Source organism: Phoenix dactylifera, chromosome 16 (assembly GCF_009389715.1).
Source record: "Phoenix dactylifera cultivar Barhee BC4 chromosome 16, palm_55x_up_171113_PBpolish2nd_filt_p, whole genome shotgun sequence".
NCBI classification, from domain to species: domain Eukaryota; kingdom Viridiplantae; phylum Streptophyta; class Magnoliopsida; order Arecales; family Arecaceae; genus Phoenix; species Phoenix dactylifera.
In genome coordinates, this window is record NC_052407.1 from 1410478 (window position 1) to 1430147 (window position 19670).

General features: G+C 42.7%; 2 protein-coding genes across 2 annotated transcripts; both read left to right on the plus strand.

The window, feature by feature from the left end:
• Positions 1-1486: 1486 nt before the first annotated feature.
• On the plus strand, positions 1487-5314 carry LOC103697402 (protein NUCLEAR FUSION DEFECTIVE 4-like). Its single transcript, XM_008779253.4, has 2 exons — positions 1487-2260; positions 3959-5314. Exons 1-2 carry the CDS (start codon positions 1814-1816, stop codon positions 5195-5197), a joined length of 1686 nt encoding a protein of 561 aa, XP_008777475.2. The 5' UTR covers positions 1487-1813; the 3' UTR covers positions 5198-5314.
• A 3098-nt stretch (positions 5315-8412) lies between these two features.
• Positions 8413-10503, plus strand: LOC103697401 (AAA-ATPase At3g28580-like). Its single transcript, XM_039134537.1, has one exon. It carries the CDS (start codon positions 8597-8599, stop codon positions 10280-10282), a length of 1686 nt encoding a protein of 561 aa, XP_038990465.1. The 5' UTR covers positions 8413-8596; the 3' UTR covers positions 10283-10503.
• The last annotated feature ends 9167 nt before the right edge of the window (positions 10504-19670 follow it).

Here is a 19670-nt window from a genome sequence, read left to right on the forward strand (position 1 = left end):
GCATGATTTACAAGCCAGCTCTATTATCGTGAAGTGTGACTCGGCCACAGTCATCAGTTGGATCTGGAGGGGCCCAAGGGGTAATGGCTGCGACCATCCATTGCTCTGAGATATCTAGGCAATGCTGAGTGACGGAGGGGTCTTTCAGGCCAAGTATATTTTCTGAGAAGCCAATTAGGCTGCGGATTGGGTTGCTGTTTATGTGGCCAGTCATTCCGGTAGTACTTGTGGGCTGGAGATGGAGAGTTGCCCTGGACACTCCGAAGCATTGTGTTTTCTGACTTTCTTAGTGCATCCATACTCATCAGGTATGATCTACCCATTTTAGCAAAAGAAATAAAAAAATAATTCATTCTTCAAGACATAGATCTCGGATTGATGGGGAAGAATGGATGCAATACTTGTCATTAAAAGTTTTCTGGACACAGTGTGTTGCCATACAAGGTTGCTGTCGCTCAGAAATGTACAGTTTGGTGGACCAAGCTAAGGCAACCACAAGTTCAGTAGAAGTTTTTTTTTTTGGTAGCCAGCAGAAATTTTATTTAAAAATGTCATCTGTCAGGCTTGCATCTGGGAGTAATTGTTGGGTAGATTAGCCGCCGCTGTCTCATGGCCTTAATTTAATCTCAACTTATTTAATAGATTGCCTTCAGTGAAGTGGTTGGCCATCGCTTGGAACTTTTAGTAGGCATTTAGCGCTATGCGTAGGGCTTTTAAAATTAAACGCATCAACATCGCCATCTCTGTTTTTCTGAAGCAGGATATCAAGAAGACTGAGATGGTTTGATCTTCCTGCATTACAAAATTAACTTCATCCCTTGCAGGCTGCGGGCCTGCGGCTATGGCGTGTGGGCTTACGGGTCTAAAGAGATAATCCGGATTCGGATTAGGTCGGAACGGATCTTTTGGTAAACGATCCAAAATTGATCCAAAAAATAATAGGTTAGGTCGAATCTGGATCAAGTTGAGATTGAGTTGACCCAGATCCGAGTTAAAAAATAGAACGAATTCAAATTTCGAATCCGATCCGGCCCCACGAGTCCTAAAATTCGAGTTAGATCGGATCTACGCGAGTCGGATTGGGTTGGGTCGGGTCACGGGTCAACCTGACCCATTTGCAACCTTAATTTTGGAAGGTATATATACGTACAATATTCTTATTTTTCTTTCTTAACAAATCCTGTTAACCTATTAACTAAGATTTTTGTTACTTTGGGATCGGTGCAACATCAGATGGCCTTGGAGGCAACCGGATTTAGTTCCGATTGAATGAAGCATAGTCTATCTTATTTACAAGTATTAAATCTTTCAAAAATTTTATATTTCAAATAATAGTAACACTTCATTAAAGGTTTGATTGAACAGCCAGACAGCATAAATCCGAAAGGAGCATTGGTTCCTCTGGAGAAAAAAGATAAGGTGCATTACTTCCTTACCTTCCCTATCTTTTCTCCTGTCCTCGCTTTTCTGATGGAGAAGGTTATTTTGGCGTGACCAAAAACTCCTTTCAATCGTCTTATAAATACATTTTCTGTCTCGTCCATCCTTAGTTAAAGATAAAAAAACTGGGGTTGCATCTTACACGCGCCCCACGCGGTACTCTTACACACGCGCGAATCGAACACGGTTCCCACCATCATCCAACAAGAAAGCGCCACGTAAGCAAAACAAGGTACATATTAGTCGAACGTGGCACTGTTTCATTTTATGAGTAAACTGTTCTACTCCTCACCCCTTACACTCACTCTCACAAGTTCTATAAAGGTTGGGAACAGGTCGTTTGGCGGAGCAACGCCGCGAGAGGTAGCGAACGATGGGGCCTGGTGGTTTCCGTCCGCGGAGCAAGTGGGCGGCGCTGGCGGCGAGCGCCTGGATCCAGTGCGCCGCCGGTGCGTCCTACTGCTTCGGCGTATACTCACCTCTCCTCAAGGCGAGCCAGGGCTACGACCAGTCCACCCTCGACTCCGTCGCCTTCTTCAAGGACGTCGGCGCCAACGTCGGCGTCCTCTCCGGCATCCTCTACTCCGCCTTCCCCGGCCGCCCCTGGACCGTCCTCGCCGCAGGCGCCGTCCAGTGCCTCGCCGGATACCTCCTCATGTGGCTCTCCGTCGCCGGCGTCCTCCCCCGGCCCCCTCCCCTCCTCATGTGCCTGTATATGCTGCTCGCCGCTCACGCCCAGACCTTCTTCAACACCGCCGATGTCGTCACCGCCGTCGAGAACTTCCCCGATAGCCGGGGCACCGTCATCGGCATCATGAAGGTCGTCTCGCCCTCTTCCTCCTCTTCCTGTCCTCTCAAAAGGTCTTCTTTTTCTTCGGATTCTGTGAGTTTCAGCGAATTCGAGCGCTTGGCTGTTTTCATTTGTTGTGTTGTTCGGTAGGTGGAGATTGGGAAAAATTTAAGGCATGAATTGGGTTTGGATTTGTTCTGTTCTTAGTTTACGGGGATAATTTGAGAAAGAGGACTGTTGTTGCGTGAGGTTTACGCGTTTCTTGATAACGATGCGAGACAATTTTGTGGCGGTTCAGTTCATGAATAGGGCATCATCAGAGTTGTCCTGCTTTGAGGGGACCATTGGTGGGGGGTCCTAGTTTGTTAGATTTATGTCTGTTCCATGGACTGAAAGATGTGCCCGTTAATTTGCTGGGTCTGTTTTTTTTTTTTTTTTGTTTTGTTTTGTTGGTCCATGTGACCTTCTAAGTAGATTTATTTGCTAGGTAGATCCGAGGATCAAAGAACTCAAATAATATCTTTTGGCTGGTTTTTTAGGTAAGGTTATGGATTGTGATAAATGATATCAGGATAAATCCGACTTATGGCTTATATAGGCTAGGAGATGCTGCAGTATAGATTCAAAATTGCTGGCACAAATCGATTATAGTGCTTGTGATTAGATTTAAATTACTTGTGAATAGATTTGAATAAATTTGAATTCTTAGCCGGGTGAGGACGAGGAAGCTTAAATCAGGAGACTATGTGAGGCTCTGTGCGGGCATGTGTGTTTAGTCCCATATTGGTTATTTACTAAGTAGATCTTATGTACTTATAGAGGATGAAGAAATTTTAAGCAACATCCTTCGGCTAACCTTTTTGAGTGTAGCCCTGGATTATAATAATTATTAATTAGTTAGAGCAAAAGATCTATTTTTGCTATTCAACTATATGCAAATATGATGCCAATTTTTCTATTTTTGTACTTTTTGGTGTGGTTGGCAATGGCCAGCTTGTTATCTGATCTCAAAGTTCAGATGTGGTACATTGACTGGGAGAAAATCGCCTCCTTGCCTCATTATTCTCCTAATCCTGACTGCAACCCCCCACCTCCTCTTTCCTTTTCGTCTTTCCTCCTCTGCTACTCTTGTATTTTATCCTTCTTGTTCCAACAAATTAGGTGTCGTCCCTCCCTTTACATAAAAAATGCATTGACACTTAGCTGGAACTTCTTAATAACATACCTTAAATTCTCTCCATTCAAATACCATTTTTGAATTCAAATTATTTTTGTAATCTTCTCATTACTTCTTTCCTATTTTCTCTCTATTTCAATTCAAATTCAAATTTTTAATTTGAATCGCTGCTGTAATTTTCTTTTAATTTTTCTCCTATAACCACTCTTGTATATCCTATATATATTAAATACAAACTCAAAGAAATCCCAACTAATCAAGTGGGATTTTAGCCATCACATTCTGTTACTTTCATTTCTTTTTCTCATTGCATAAAAAGCTGATCCTAAGTATAGGCTACTGTGCCAAAGGGAAATAGTTGTTCTGCTGCTATCTTGTATTATATTTTTCTTATAGTTTCAGTTATCAGCTTACTGGTGCATCACTCCTGTTACTTTTCTCTCTCTCTTTTTTGTTTCCTCTACTTGATTCATGTTTCTCATATTTTCTTTCTGGTCCGTTATTGCCTTGGTCATCTGATAATTCACATTTGTCTTTGTTTTACTATGTAGGGGTTTCTGGGCCTAAGTGGTGCAATACTTATTCAGATATATAGGGCATTGTTCGACGGCAAACCAAGCTCCTTCCTTCTAATGCTTGCACTGTTGCCCACTCTCCTAACATTGCTGCTTATGTTTTTCGTAGAAGTTCATAAGACAAATGGAGGACGTGACAAGAAATTTCTTGATGTTTTCTCACTCATTGCTTTAACCATTGCTGGTTATCTTATGCTCGTTATAATAGGGGAACGTATTATGACTGTGGGATCGGAAGCCCGCATTCTGATATTTCTAATGCTTCTGCTGTTGCTCATGTCTCCACTAATCATCGTAGTAAAAGCCCAGACAAAGGAATTGAAGATACCGGCAGAAGCTTCTTGTGATGCTAGGATCCGATTGATAGAGGATATCAATTCATTGCAAGTTATAGAAGAGCGAAAGTACAGCCAACCAGCAGCTGAAAGAAGCTGCATGAAGCATGATCATGTTGGACCTGATGAAATTTCATGTGATAATGGGCATGAAAGATACAACGAGGAAAAGTTTCTGCTGCCAATGGGAGAAAACTTGAATCTACTGCAGGCCATATGGACATATGACTTCTGGTTATTGTTTCTAGCCATGGCATGTGGTATGGGTTCAGGGTTGGCAACAGTAAATAATATCAGTCAAATCGGAGGTTCTCTAGGTTACACGAGCATGGAAACAAGTACCTTAGTTTCTCTATGGAGTATATGGAATTTTCTGGGTCGTTTTGGTGCTGGTTACATCTCGGATTACTTCCTTCGGCTGAGAGGCTGTGCAAGGCCCCTGTTTATAGCTGCAACACTTGCAATCATGAGTGTCGGTCATGTAACAATATCTTCTGGCTTTCCTGGTTCTCTACATGTGGGTTCTGTGCTGATTGGTGTGTGTTATGGTTCACAATGGGCATTGATGCCCAGCATCACTTCAGAGATATTTGGGTTAAGGCATTTTGGCACCATATTTAACACTGTTGCCATTGCAAGCCCCTTTGGCTCTTACATCCTCTCTGTAAGAGTGGTGGGATACATATATGACATGGAATCATCGTCATCATCGACAGGTGTACAAGAGTGCATGGGTAGACATTGCTTCATGCTATCATTTCTGATTATGGCATCCGTTAGCGTTTTTGGTTTTGCTGTTGCCTTGGCATTGTTCTATAGGACTAGGAGGTTTTACAAGCAGGTTGTATATGCAAGACTACAAACTTCTTTTGTAGAATGAGAACTCAAGTCTTCTTCTTCATTTTCTTCCATGTTTTAACTCTTTTCTGCTGTAAAAATGGAGATATAGTAATTAGCAAGCTACAGGCAACGGTTTGAAATGCTAATGTTATTTTGATGATGTGTCCTCCATATTTAGCATGGTTTTGATTAGTCTGCCTGGGAAGTAGTATGGTTATTAAGCTGAGAGAATCATTAATTTCTTTTATTTACAGTGGAATGTTTGGGATTCATGTTTACTTTGATCTAGTGCGAGTGCATTGCTGGCTTAAGAAGAGCCTCTTCAGCATGGCAAATTCTTGTTCTCTAGTGGAGTTATTAGGTTGGATCTTTTATTGGGTTAGGTCTAAGTTGAAAATTAGAATCCGAGCAAAAAATCGGATTGGGTTGAAGCCATTCATGATCCGACCTAATTCGACTCATTTATACCTTATTTTCCTGTTGAAAATATCATTGATAGAAATCAAGTTCCTTATCAGCTTTGTCTCGGAGCATGGATCGTGTATATGAACCTGACATGCAAGCAAAAGAAGAAGCTTCCTAACTTGGAGTCCCACGCATTGACTGATTTTGGCGTAACTGGCACCCTTAGGGCCAAGGCTCAGGCTTGTAAGGCCTCTTTAGATGCACGTCTCATGGCCCCCATCAAATGGTAGAAATATTATGGATCCCGGCGGCTCAGTCGCCCAGTCCCTCCTTGTCGTCATCAGGAGACTTAGCATCTTTACCTTTTCCTCAAAGGAGCCAGGATCTGGCTACCAAAGTGGTAGTCTGATGGTAAGGAGGCGATAATTCCATCCAAATTATTCGGATTCGAAACGCGCGGGCGTCGATTAAATTCGGAGACCGGATGTCCCATGCCCGAACGGCTTGTTGGCAGTTATGCTTTTTTTCCACATGTACCTGGGTGGTGTCAGATGTGACGTACTCACCTTCGAGTAGGAAGGGTATAAGTAAAACGGTGTCTAGCCGCATCGAACATTTTTCTGACGGGGCGGGGGCCCAGTGGGGGCTGCTACGCGGAGGTGGGCTGGTCCCTTCCTCCCCCCTACCCATTTTTTTTAGCAAAAAAAAAAAAGAAAAAAAAGGAGCCAAGATCTTTCCCGAAAAATAGCGTTGTCGCTATTAGGAGACTTACCATCCCTAAGGACAGGGCGGCTGAGACCTTTGAACCTTCAAAAACTATGCATCATCTCGGGCAAAAGTCATATGGAATCTTTCTTCTTCTTTGGAGACTTTTTCTCCTCCTATAAATTTTTCATTCTTTTCTAAAATCTTTGCATCTAAGAGTTTATTAAATATATATATATATATATATATATATATATATATATATATATATATAAAATTTCTTATGTTAAACAAAGCTAGAAAACTATGTATAGATATTGATGAGTACTATGTTCTTGAAACTATGTACCGATTTATTTAGAGGTGTGTATTGACTTGCGAGATGATTAATTTATTTGGTGTGTATCATCTCACGATATAGTATGTACCGGTAAAAAGCATATTCTTAAAACTATATATCGATTTACTCGAGATGTATATTGTTACTAAATAAGCTTGCAATATGTATCAGAAGTCGACTAATGTGTATCACTGGCCAAGTAGTATGTACTGGTGAATATGATGTTCTAGAAATTGTGTATTAATTTGTCTATTTAGTTGCTAAATAGCTAATTTGCTAAGTATATATCGTCTGACCGTATACTGAGTACTGGTAAACATCATGTTTTAGAAACTGTATATCGATTTATCTAAAGAGGTATATTAGTTTGCTAAATAACTAATTTGCTTGGTATATATTACTTAAACATATAATATATACCATAATTTTTTATTTTTTTATTATAAAATTAATGATTCTATTAGTAGAAAAATTTAAAATCTTTTAGTTTTTAAAAAATGAGCATTAGAAAATATAATAAAATAAAAAATCTGTACTATATTTTTTTCTCTCATACCTGCCCTACGTGATTTTTGTTTCAGGATCCCAGCGGCTCAGCCATCGTGTCCCTCCGCCCATCTTGAATTTCCTCATGCAGTAAAACTTTTGAACGTTTGAATCTCGATGGCACCGATACTTCTATTATAAAAATTTGCAATAAGAACTAGATTGTATTGATTTTTTTTATTTTTATTTTTATTTTTTTTTTTTGGGGGGGGGGGGGGGGGGGGGGGAGGGTGTATTTATAAGAAATGCACTCCTAAATTACTTATTTATATTTTAATTGAGGATGTATGTACGAGAAATATGCCCTTGGATTTATATTCTCTATTTTATCAAGTATATCAGAAAAAAAGAGGGATTTTAACATAGGCCTTACTAGGCATCTTGATGAGCTCCGCAGCAGCAGCGATTGATGGCATCAAATACAACGATATTTATCGTTGTTTGAATATTGGCCCTCGTCCAACGTGACAGATCTACTAACTCCATATGAAAACAGTTTGAGATAACAAGACCTCCTCTACGGTTTAGTAATAAATATTTAAATAAAAAATTAGTATGTGATTTTTATTTTGTAATAACGGTTGGCAGGCATAAGAAAAAAATAAAATTAATATCAGATTTGGAGTTTTTAGCAAGATATTTTAGCTATTATTTTTTTCAAGTCCTATCAACGATGGCTATGCTACAAATTACTTAACTCATATTTTTCTGCACAATGAACTCAAATCAGATGATATAAAATGAAAACAATAGTTTCCATCAAGTTTGTTTATTTTTTAAATAATATTTTTAATTTTTATCGCCAACAAGGATGAGATAGGAGAAGCAAACTAGAAGCGAAAATTTCAGCACTCTTTTCAGCTAAAAGCAACAACAAAATAGAGTTTTTTTTATAAAAAAAGTTTTAAATTGTATTTATATTTCTGTGAGAAAAGATAACTTCTGTAGCCGGATGCCCTGAGGATTGACGGCCGAAGGGATACCTTGGACGGCTTGACAGCCGGGGTAGGAGAGAGATAGTTGGAGAAGAGAAGGATAAGTACTTTGGTCCCGATTTTTTCAGCCACATCTTTCAACTAGAATTGTAATTTTTTTCTTTTCTCTAAAAATTACGATTAATATTAGTTAATAATTATACTATTTATTATTTTATATTGATGATTATAATAAAATTTTTATGTATATTTTCTTAGTCCTGCAGTGTAACAAGAATTTATATATCCTAATATTTATTAGGGGATAATGAATGAAGCGGACGGAAACGAGACGAGCCCGGGAAGCACGCGGTGAAGGGTGTCACGTGGCGGAGGTTTCTTGGTAGTGAAGCAAGTCAAGTCAACCACACGGCTAGCGAACCCTCCTCTCACCAGCTATAAACCCGATCCCGCATTCGATGGGCTTCGTCCCAGACTCCCGGTCGAGAGAAGAGACTGAGAGAGAGAGATGCGCGAGCAATGGGCAAACCTGGGCTCCGCCATCGCCAGCCTCATGTTCCTCGGGGCGGTCCTCAGCAAATTCTTCCCCTTCGGCCCTGAAATCATCATCACCAAATACTTGCACAAACTCGCATCCTTCATCTACCCCTATGTCCAGATCAAAATCCCAGAGTACACCGGCGAGCGCATGAAGCGCAGCGAGGCCTTCACCGCCATCGAGGCCTATCTCAGCGCCTCTTGCTCGCAGCGCGCCAACAAGCTCAAGGGCGATCTCGGCAAGGACAGCAGCAAACTCGTCCTCAGCATGGACGACCACGAGGAGGTCACCGACGAATTCGGCGGCGCCAAGTTCTGGTGGTCGTCGACCAAGTCCACACGTCAAGCCCAGACCCTCTCCATCTACCCTGCTCCAGAAGAGACGAGGTCGTACCACTTCACCTTCCACAAAAGGAACCGGCAGCTCGTTCTCGATTCCTATCTCAGCCATGTGCTAAAAGAGGGCCGCGAGGTCGCCGTCCGGAACCGGCGGCGGAAGCTGTACTGCAACAACCCTAGCAGCAATTGGCATGGCTACAAGAGCAGTGTGTGGAGCCACGTGTTGTTCGAGCACCCGTCCAGCTTCGACACCCTCGCCATGGACCCCGGGAAGAAGCTGGAGATCAAGAAGGATCTCGACGCGTTCCGCAAGGGGAAGGACTACTACGCCAAGATCGGCAAGGCCTGGAAGAGGGGATACCTCCTCTACGGCCCGCCCGGCACCGGCAAGTCCTCGATGATTGTTGCGATGGCTAATTTCCTGGATTACGACGTCTACGACTTGGAGCTGACGACCGTCAAGAACAACGTCGAGCTGCGGAAGCTCTTCATCGAGACGACGGGCAAATCCATCATAGTCATCGAGGACATCGACTGCTCGCTGGACCTCACCGGTAAGAGGAAGCAGAAAGGCAAGAAAGAGGAAGGCGCAAGCGAGGATAAGAAGAATCTGCCACCAGGACAAGAAGAGAAGGATGAGAGCAGCAAGGTGACTCTATCCGGGCTTCTCAACTTCATCGACGGCATCTGGTCCGCCTGCGGCGGAGAGAGGCTGATAGTGTTCACGACCAACCACATAGAGAAGCTGGATCCGGCGCTGATCAGGAGGGGGCGGATGGACAAGCACATCGAGATGTCCTACTGCTGCTTCGGGGCATTCAAGGTGCTGGCCAAGAACTATTTGGACGTCGACTCGCACCCTATGTTCGACACCATCCGGGACCTGATGGAGGAGGTGAAGATTACCCCCGCGGATGTGGCGGAGAACCTGATGCGGAAGTCTGGGGACGAGGATGCAGACTCGTGTCTTAAGAATTTGATCCAGGCCATGAACAAAGCCAGGGAGGAGGAAGCATCCAAACAAGCTCAGGCCAGTACCGAAGAAATTGTGGAGGGGGAGGAGGAGAAAAGTGGAGCTAAGGAGGAGGAAGCATCCAAACAAGCTCGGGCCAGTACAGAAGAAATTGTGGAGGGGGAGGAGGAGAAAAGTGGAGCTAAGGAGGAGGAAGCATCCAAACAAGCTCAGGCCAGTAGAGAAGAGATTGTGGAGGGGGAGGAGGTGAGTGCAGCTAAGGAGGAGGGAGCATCCAAACAGGCTGTGCGCACTGGAGAGATGAATGGGGAGGATGAGAGTGGAAGTAGAGCCGATGGAGTTTAGCAGGAACTTCTGTGAAGAAGTTTGTTGCTCAAGTTATTATCTTCTGTCATAAATTTGATACCTAGTGGAGATAATTGGATCTTTTAAGTTTATAGCTTGCTTTCTGCCCATTTGTGGATCCAACTCGAAACAAGTTCAACCGAACCCGAACTTAACGTGAGTTTACTTTGTCATTTGTCATACAGAAATTTGCTCAAGTGCGAACTAGCCTTAGCTATTAAGCATGCTCCTCTTCTTGAGATGCCTAGGATTGAAGTCTTGGTCGCATTCCCACTGTATTTTGTAAGAAAAGAAAGTCCGTTCAATTGGACGTATCTCGTAAGCCAAAAATACGAACCAGGTCAAATATGACAACAGGTTGTCAAACAGAGTTTAGATGTAGGCACAAAACTTCCAAAAGGTTTATTTGGATTGACAAGATCTGCAAATCCGGCTCCACTTGAGTTACATTAGATGGCTTTTAATTCTGCAATCAGATCGAATTTCAGAAAGCTCTTCTTCTTCTTCATCGTCGCCGTCTTATTTTGACAACCAGAAATCCACTTTCAATTGTGTGGCAACGAGAAACCCTATCTTTTCAATTGGGTAGAATTTGCTCTACCCAAAAGGTGGTCCCAGGAATGGGAAAGACCCTGATAAGATATTGAGAACCACATGCCCTGAAAAATATATTGTTAATGATACACCCTAAAATCAAATTGCTCAGGAAGCTCCTCCAACCCTGAGGACCTTCAGAATTCGGATCACACCCACTGCTTCTTCTTACGAGAATCAAAATTTTTTGTCCTGATTATTAGACACTTGGTTTGGAGCTATTTAGCTTCTTTTTTTCGCATCTATTTCTCTTCTCTTTCGCAATGTAACTCATCTCTGTTGTAAATATGATTAATCTATAATAAAAGTTGGATGACTCGTTTTTGCCTTCCTTTACATCAAAAAAAAAAAAATAATTAGGATCACATATAAATTCTGATTGTCTGCTCTTAGTACACCTGATTTGATCAATAACTCAATTTATAGTTTCATCCATCATAGCGAAATTTCTATAGTTTAATATGCACCTTGTTAGCAGCCTTACATGTTGTTTAATATGCAGCGACCTGTTTTTTGAGGCAGAGCTCTCTTGCCAATCACCACATGAACCTCAGCATTTGGCTAGTTAGTCTCATCACCTGAACCTAATCTGTTGACTTATTTAAAGCAATTAGCCATCTAATCAAGCTTAAGTAATGGACTACATTCTCCAACAATACGCAATCCTCTGTGTTTTAGGATATGCTGATTTTTTTTTTTTTTTTGAATCTGAATGTATCTATGAGAAATGCACTCCCGGATTACTTTCTTATTTATATTTTAATATGGGACGTACGTATGAGAAATATATTCCTGGATTACATTCCCTATTTTATCAAGTGCATAAGAAAGAGAGGGATTTTAATATTTTGCCTCAGCGGGCATCTTGGTGTTTGGGCTCATATAAAGGTCTCTATGATCAAGTTAGGTTGTACCCAACCTCAAACATCAAACCTTATAGTTCGCAAGGTACATCTCACATCTGTGGGCCACTATAACTATTCAAGAAGGCACTCGAAACTAAAAAAAAAAAAATAAACCTGCCCGATGGACTGTCGAGCTACAAGTCCTACGACCCAGGAGCAAGATTTTCTAAAAAGCCAAGGTCTATGTTTGGCATCAAACTTGGGTCGGATACAAATCTCTAGGTCCAATGACAATTTCTAATTTGATATACTGGTCCATTCTTAAATGAGATCCATGGACTGCTCATTTCTTTATCAGGCGAGAGTTTTCATATTTGACTCAGCAAAACAGAAGGACTGATCATCAGCACATGCCGAGCAGAAATTTGATAATAAGGATCATGCAACGTCATCCGAGAAAAAATATAATTTCCAAACTACATATATAATTTTGAAATCCTTTAAGCCATGAATGGGAGTCTGAGATTTAAAATGGATGCCCTGACTTCCATCTTTCCACCTGTGGTTATTATTGCCCCTGCTGGCCATATAGTTCATAAACCATGTAAAAGTTATTTAAATTATTATAGAGGTATCAATGCATAATTTATAGTTCATAAACCATGTAAACTTTATTTAAACCATGTAAGATATTTATTACATCACATTATGATATCATTGTTCCATTCTGACCATCAATTGACCCGTGATACAGTCTTCTTTTTTTTTCCTGATCTATTAAAACTATATTTAAATAAAGTTTTGAATTTTAAATTGTGAATGAAAAAAATTAATAGTAATGTCAAATATAATTTTAGAAAAATACAGTCAAATGAGAATAAAATTAAAAATTCAACGCTATTTTTTTTTCCACTGAATTGGATGAAACAGATGTATCATATATATATATATATATATATATATATATATATATATATATATATATATATATAGTAGGTACAAATATACTAAAAAAATTAAAAATAATAAATTTCGAAGTGCATTGGGTAATTTTCTTTCCTTCGATTAAAAAGTCTTAGAATTAGAATGGCTAGCCATATAAAAAAAAATATCCAATCTACTGCCTTAATGGCCTCTCGATACGCAAAGTCAACACCTTTTAGCTGCATCATGCTGTGCCCCGTCCCCTGCAGGAGGAACACAAAGCGGCTCCAGCTCGAAGGTGAAAGGAATTTCTGTCATGAAGTCTCCCACGTGATCGCTTAAATGGTCGGACCGTCCGCATTGTCGTTTTATCGGTGTGGCCTAACTAGAGCCAAGTACTTAACTAGAGCTATTAAATTATTCATTTAGAACCCATGGACTTTTTGTGTGGCATTAATATTTTTCATTCATATTTTTTACTTTTATAACATATGATGACACACCTAAGCAACCCAAGTAAGACGTTGATGATCCTTTGCAATTGTTTATTATGAATCATCCACCAGCCGAAGAAGAAATTTTGACAATCATCCACCTAACCACATGATTATAGACCTTTAAGGAGATTCTAGTTGATGGACGGTATCAGGTTACTCGTGGAGCCAAAAAAATCCTCTAAGAAAGCATGAAGTCTCCAGGCAATATCATTCTTAGAAGTAACGTCGACATCCTTGTCAACCAAAGAACTAGTTAGATTCTCTCCCTCTCTCTCTTCTTTTTTTTTTTTTTTGGGTGAAAATAGCAATTAATATAGCTCTAACATGAGTACATCCTACCAGCTCAAAAAAAAGTAAAGAGTATAAGATAGAGAAGAGTATGTCTCCAACGAAATGGCTAAATCCTTCAACCACATGATTCTATACCTTTGACACCAATAGGGCTCCTCTTTCTCATAAAAATCATTTAAGGACTACTAGCGGCATTCAAAGTGCTGGCCATCAGCTATCTCAAAACATCAACGAAATGGCTAAATCCAAGAGAATTCAAGAGCTGACAGGGGAAGCAGCCTTCAATGGCTGCCATCAGGAGATGGACAGCCATCAAATAAGGTGGCCCATTGGCGTGTCTCGTATCATATACAGTGCATGTTGTTTGACGGTCATTCATCTTCTAATTGCAGCTACTAAAGATCGTATAATACTTTGCTGTGCGGTCCGTACACTGTAGAGGATCTTAGCCGTAGAGAACTTGATACCCAAGTTTGTGGATGATAGCCCCGAGTTGTCTCCAAAATTTGATCCGAGTGATGGGAGGTTGATTCACTCCCATGAGCGTAAGGCCGAAGAGGAAGAAGCATCCAAAGAAGCTGAGGGGGAGGAGAAGGGTGGAAGTAGTGCAGATGGCGACAAGCAGTAAATTACCTTTTTCCCCTCAAAGATATTGATATTTGTTGGCCTCGTGGCTGTCGTCGACCGTTCGTAGGGATTAACGTGGGTCCCAGTAGCCTGAATGCCAGGCTCTTCACACGCATCCACACGTGCATACAAGATGCTGCAGAGAAAAACTTTGTAGCCTCGTCGCCTGCCGTAAACTATTTTTTATGGTAAAGAAAAATAAAGCGCAAGGAGCTGGATGATTCACCCCTTGTAGCCTGCTGTGCTTCCGTGCCAAAGAATTAGATAAAATATTAGTGGAGGCCACACATACGAAAAGCTGTGGAATTTGCTGGTGGGAGCCACACCTTTTTGAATTATAGCTGTTTTGGATGTTGTTGATCTTCGCCAATAGGGTTGATCATCATTTATATGAATTATCTATAATGAATTTTACATCAAACATATCTAAAAGTTGATACAGTTGATGTTCTTTTCATCAAAGCATGGATGCGATTAGATTTGTTGGTTTGGTTTGACGGAAAATAGCAACCATGTCTTAGATAAGGATTTTGGAGCTGGGGTTTCAACCAAGGATCATTGTTTATAGGGGAGGGAGAATTTGATTGATGATAGCTTTCTTAATAACACAACCTTTTTTTTTTAATTATTATTGGAGTCGGCGGGCATGAGAGGGTGGGAGGGCTTATCGGTGCCTCGGCCGGGAGCGGGCTGAAGTGCAAAGCCGACGAATGACGCAGAACCTTTCTATCATTTAAATTAAGATGAAATCATGATTAAAAGTGAGAAAAAGTGTTAGGAGCCTTTCTTGATATGGATGCATATCATACTGTACCGATCATACTATATTGAATTGGTAATACAGATATATAATCTTGGAATGTAGAAATGCAACTTGGGCTATAGCCCAGCACAACTTTTAAAGGAGCCTTTTTCCCATCATTCAGTATTGATTGTTGAGGGATCATTAGATTGTTTTCTCACATCATTTAGTTCAATGTCAACCATCTAACCAATCTTTTACAAATTAAGATTAACATTGACCGGTCCTTTTCTTCGGTCCTTTTGCATGATGCTGTGAAGCCTTGGGTATTTTTTTCTTTATTATGGCTATTTTTTATTGATGTAGAAAATATGATAATAATCACAATTCATTAATTAATCCAAACTATCGGATAAGTTGCAAAACTTGGCTTCCTTTTTATCTAACTGTGCAGATGTGTTGTGCAATATTTCAAACCTTGAAATTTTAAGTATTGTATGATATCTAAATTTGGTTGAAACCTTTGAATACTGGGACCCCTTATTCAGTTTTTTTTGTTTGTTTGTTTTCTTTTTAATGGCTAAAACCATGTCTTTATGACTGAATAATAGTTGGTTAGTTAAACCAGCTATATTTCTGATTTTTTTTTTAAAAAAATGAAATCCCTGTTTCAGAACAAAAAGGAAAGGAAGAAGGTGCGAGAGGTTGGACTCTTGAAGAAAGACCCTGACTCCATCAGGGAGCAGATTCAGAAGTTACAAATGATGAGTAAGTGATTTAGGCATTATATTCTTCATAGCAAATTCTTTCAAATGGCTAGTAGGATTCTTAACCCTGTAACTTTGAGTACCTTATGACTTATATAATTGCATTTGCAGAAGTTCATTTTATCATATGTCATAGGTTTAATTAGTCAGAAGTGAATTACTTTGAAGTGCCATTTCTGAAATTAATTAGTAAGGATTCTTCTGTCCTTCTCTTGTTTAATTATTTCTAATAGAACAGTGATTTATTTGGTGGTAATACAGATGTCTGTTTCTTCATCAAATTACAGTGATTTAATGCTGGCTTATTTCTGAAATGGTCTTTCTTCTGATATCAGGCACTCTTAATAAGGCAATTAATCTGATCAGTCTGTGAAACTAGATTATTACAAATACTTCCATTTGTTTGGTGTAGTCGTCACCTGTGAAACATGGAAACTGCCTGCTTTATTTCCTCAGGGTGGGAACAGCCAAGAGCTCATTAACTTGGTTATGATATATATATTGATAGGTTGATGACAATGGTCTAAGTGGATTTTCCAACTATAAATAATTTCTTTCCTTTTCCCAAACCTTAACTTTATACTTCTGCTGAAATCATATTCCCTAGGTTCTTGACTGCCGAACTTTTACGTTACACGATTTTGAGATAACCTATAAAAGAAAACTCTGGTTCTTGAACTAAGATCAGCAAAGTGAAAAGGATCAACATTTTGAATTCCTGAATGTAGCACCTCATTTCCTCCATTTCATTCTGAGTAGTCTAAATAGGGTAAGGATTAAAAATGAGTAAGAATTTAAACAGACCACGTCATGTATTGGTTGTGGTTAAAAATGAGTAGCTAACTAGTTGGAGGACTGTTCATGCAACATGGTTTCTACAACTAGCTAAAGGCTGCAGCATCTAATGGAGCAAGGGTCAAAAAGCACTGATACCAAGATAGTTTCCACAATAATCACATTATTCTTCTCATGTTAATACTGGCACCAACTTTTACGACCATGCATTGTGGATAATTCTTTGAGATATTCACAATGAGATTTTGTGTGTTTTGCATAATTAATATCCTTTGCTCTAGTAGATTCACTGCTTCAAGGAAGCTCAAAAACTGCGGTCAATTTAAATGTGTTCTTATGCAAGTCATTGACATGTATTATGTTGCTGGAAACTGGACCCGGGGGCGGCCGTCGGCTGAGAAGGAGGAGCTCCGGTGAAGATCGATGGACTGCGGGTGGCGGCGGTCCGTTGGCGGGTGGCATCCTCCGGGAGACCTGCAAAAAGAAGCCGGTGGCTGGGGGTTTCCGGCACCGGCCCTCCGATGCTTAAGTCAGAGGGAGAATGTGAGCAGGAGCAATTTATCCAGAGTTTCAGTGTCCAGCCCCCTTTATGGTAGAGGGGTTCCCCTTTTATAGTGGGGTGCTGGGTTACCTGTGATGCGACGGGACCAGGTTGCCGTATGGTTGAGCACGTCGCATGAATTAGTACATGATCATGTGAATTAATGCTTTGCCGTAGAGGATGAGGTCGGGGTCAGGGAGTTGTCGCGGCTGATCAAACGCGGCCGAGCTGACTTACCGTGGAGGATTGGAGATCCGCAGACAGCGGGAGCAATGCGCATTAATTATTGAGTAAGCCGGAGGTCTGCAGAGACCATGCGCATTAATTGTTGAGTAAGTTGGAGGTCTGCAGAGACCATGCGCATTAATCGTTGCGTAAGCCGGAGGTCTGCAGAGACCATGCGCATTAATCGTTGCGTAAGCCAGAGGTCTGCAGAGACCATGCGCATTAATCGTTGCGTAAGCCGGAGGTCTGCAGAGACCATGCGCATTAATCGTTGCGTAGGCCGCCTAAGGCGTGGTTCCGAACTGGGCCGTAGGAGGATGTGACAGTAGCGGGCAGTTGGTGAGGTCTGACCGAGGTCGGGCGTTTGAGATCGGGTACTTCCGATCAGGTATTTTGGGGTGACCTGTATTTTCCTCAACACTACCTCCGACTTCCGAGTCCGAGCTGCTAGCGAGCTGGGACGTGGGAAGTAATTGCTTTTATTGCAGTGGTGGGGGTTATGGAGGTTTAAATTACGCCGGCGCTCCGCGTGCCTCGGGGCATTTTTAATGAGGGGAGAGGAGGCGACGCCCTTTCGCCCTTCGAGGTTGTTTCAAGTAGCGGGCTCATGATGGGGCTCCGAGACCCGATGGGACGGCGCCTTGATTCCGTATCCGAGGCGTCCATCCAGAATAAATGCACTGCTTCGGTTCTCGGGGCTGACACGTGGCGCAATCCGGACGGGAGGCGGGTTTTAGCCCTGCCGATCTGAGCCATCGGGAGGTTCTATATAAACACTCAACTTTGCCCTAGAAAGGTCTCGCTTGTTTGATTCCGCCATTGTCTTCTCTCTTCCTTCTCTCTCGACTGCGAGTGAGCCTTCCCGGCGACGTTCAGAGGCGATTTCCGGCGATTCTCAGGGACGATCTCCGGCGATCCTATCGTAGGTTATTTTCCCACGTTGGCTCGGAGGCTTTTTCCTTTTCTTTAGATACTTGTCTCCTTCTTCTTCTTCGTGTTCATTTTTTGCTCCTTTCTTCTTTTCTTCTTCCTTTTTGGGATGGGTCTCGGTCCCGGTGAGGTTGGGTCCACTCTGACCGAGGAGGAACTGGAGTTGGTCCGTTTCTGGTTCTTCTTCTGGCCCGGGTTTCATCTCGAACTCGCAGGGTCGGAGGATCGGGTGACAAGACCTCCGCCAGGCCGGGTCGGAGTGTACATCGATGCATTCTGGGCCGGCCTGCGGTTCCCCCTATGTGAGTTCGTAAATGACTTGCTGGTGGAGTACCAACTCCACCCAGCACAGCTCACTCCGAACTCATGGAGGACCATTGTCGGGTTCGCGTCCCTCTGCCTTGCGCATGGGATCCCGACCTCAGTAAGTGTATTCCGCTGGTGTTTTATGTTAAAAACGAACCCAGCGGATGTAGAGTGGTTGTACTTCGCCTGGAGGAGCGGCTTGTCGCTCTTTCGAGGTGCCCCTTCCTCTATTCATGAGTGGAAGGGGAAATTTTTCTTTCTTTCTTCCGAGCTCTCGTGGGGGTTCGATCCGAGGTGGGGGCGTCCTGGGCTGAAGGCCCTGAACAGACTTAGCGGTCTGTCGGTGGAGGAGCAGAGGGCCTTTGACACTCTGCGGAGTCTCGGGAGGGACATCCTTCTGCCCGAGTTCTTGACCGAGGAAGCTCTGGTGCACGTCGGCCTGAGCTCGGCGCCCCCCGAGGGTAAGGGTAGTTGTACTGCTCCTTCATTTTTCAGTTCTCGCCCCATCTGTTTCTTTCTTTTGCTTTTTCGATGTTAGTCCGATACTTAACAAAAATTTTCCTTTCTTTGTTTCAGATATTTCTCACATGCCGACCAGCAACGCGTCCCTCTTCGCCCGGCTGAAGAGGAGGTCGGAAGAGACCGGCGGAGCTGTACCCAAGCCCCGCAAGAAGGCCAGGTTGGCCGCCAGTTCAGCCCCTGTCGAGGCGGGGGGCTCGGGGGCTGGGGCCTCGAGGTCTTCCCGGGGCAGAGCCCTAGTTCTCGAGCGCGCGAGTTCGGGCTCCGGGGCGTCGGGCTCGACTTCTCCGACCCGCCCCGCTCCCATTTCCCAGCAGGCGAGCCGGCCAGTTATTCGCCTGCGGCGCTCGGGGCCTGAACCGAGCAAGGGCCCCGGGGTTCCGGGCTCATCCCGTCCTGTTGCCATGGGCTCGGGCGGGGCGAGTTCCTCAGGGGCCGGAGGGCGCTCTAAGGGGGGATCGGGTGAGCCAGAGTCCCCGATCCCGGAGGGCAGCTCGGCCTTCTGGGATGGCGATGTCGCATGGGCCGTATTTCGCCGCGCGATGCTCCCAGCTGACCGGGCCGAGTTCGGAGCTCTCGGCCTCGAAGAGATTGTCGACCAGACGTATTGTAACACTGCTCGGGTAAGATGCCTTCTTATCTTGATCTTAGTCGTCAGTATTTCCTTCATTCTTACTCATTGCTATTTTTTCTGCAGCATATTCACGAAGTAGACACTCTGGTGTTTATTGCCTCGGAATGCCAGAACGAGTCTCGGCGATTCCAAAAACAATTGGAGTCAGCCG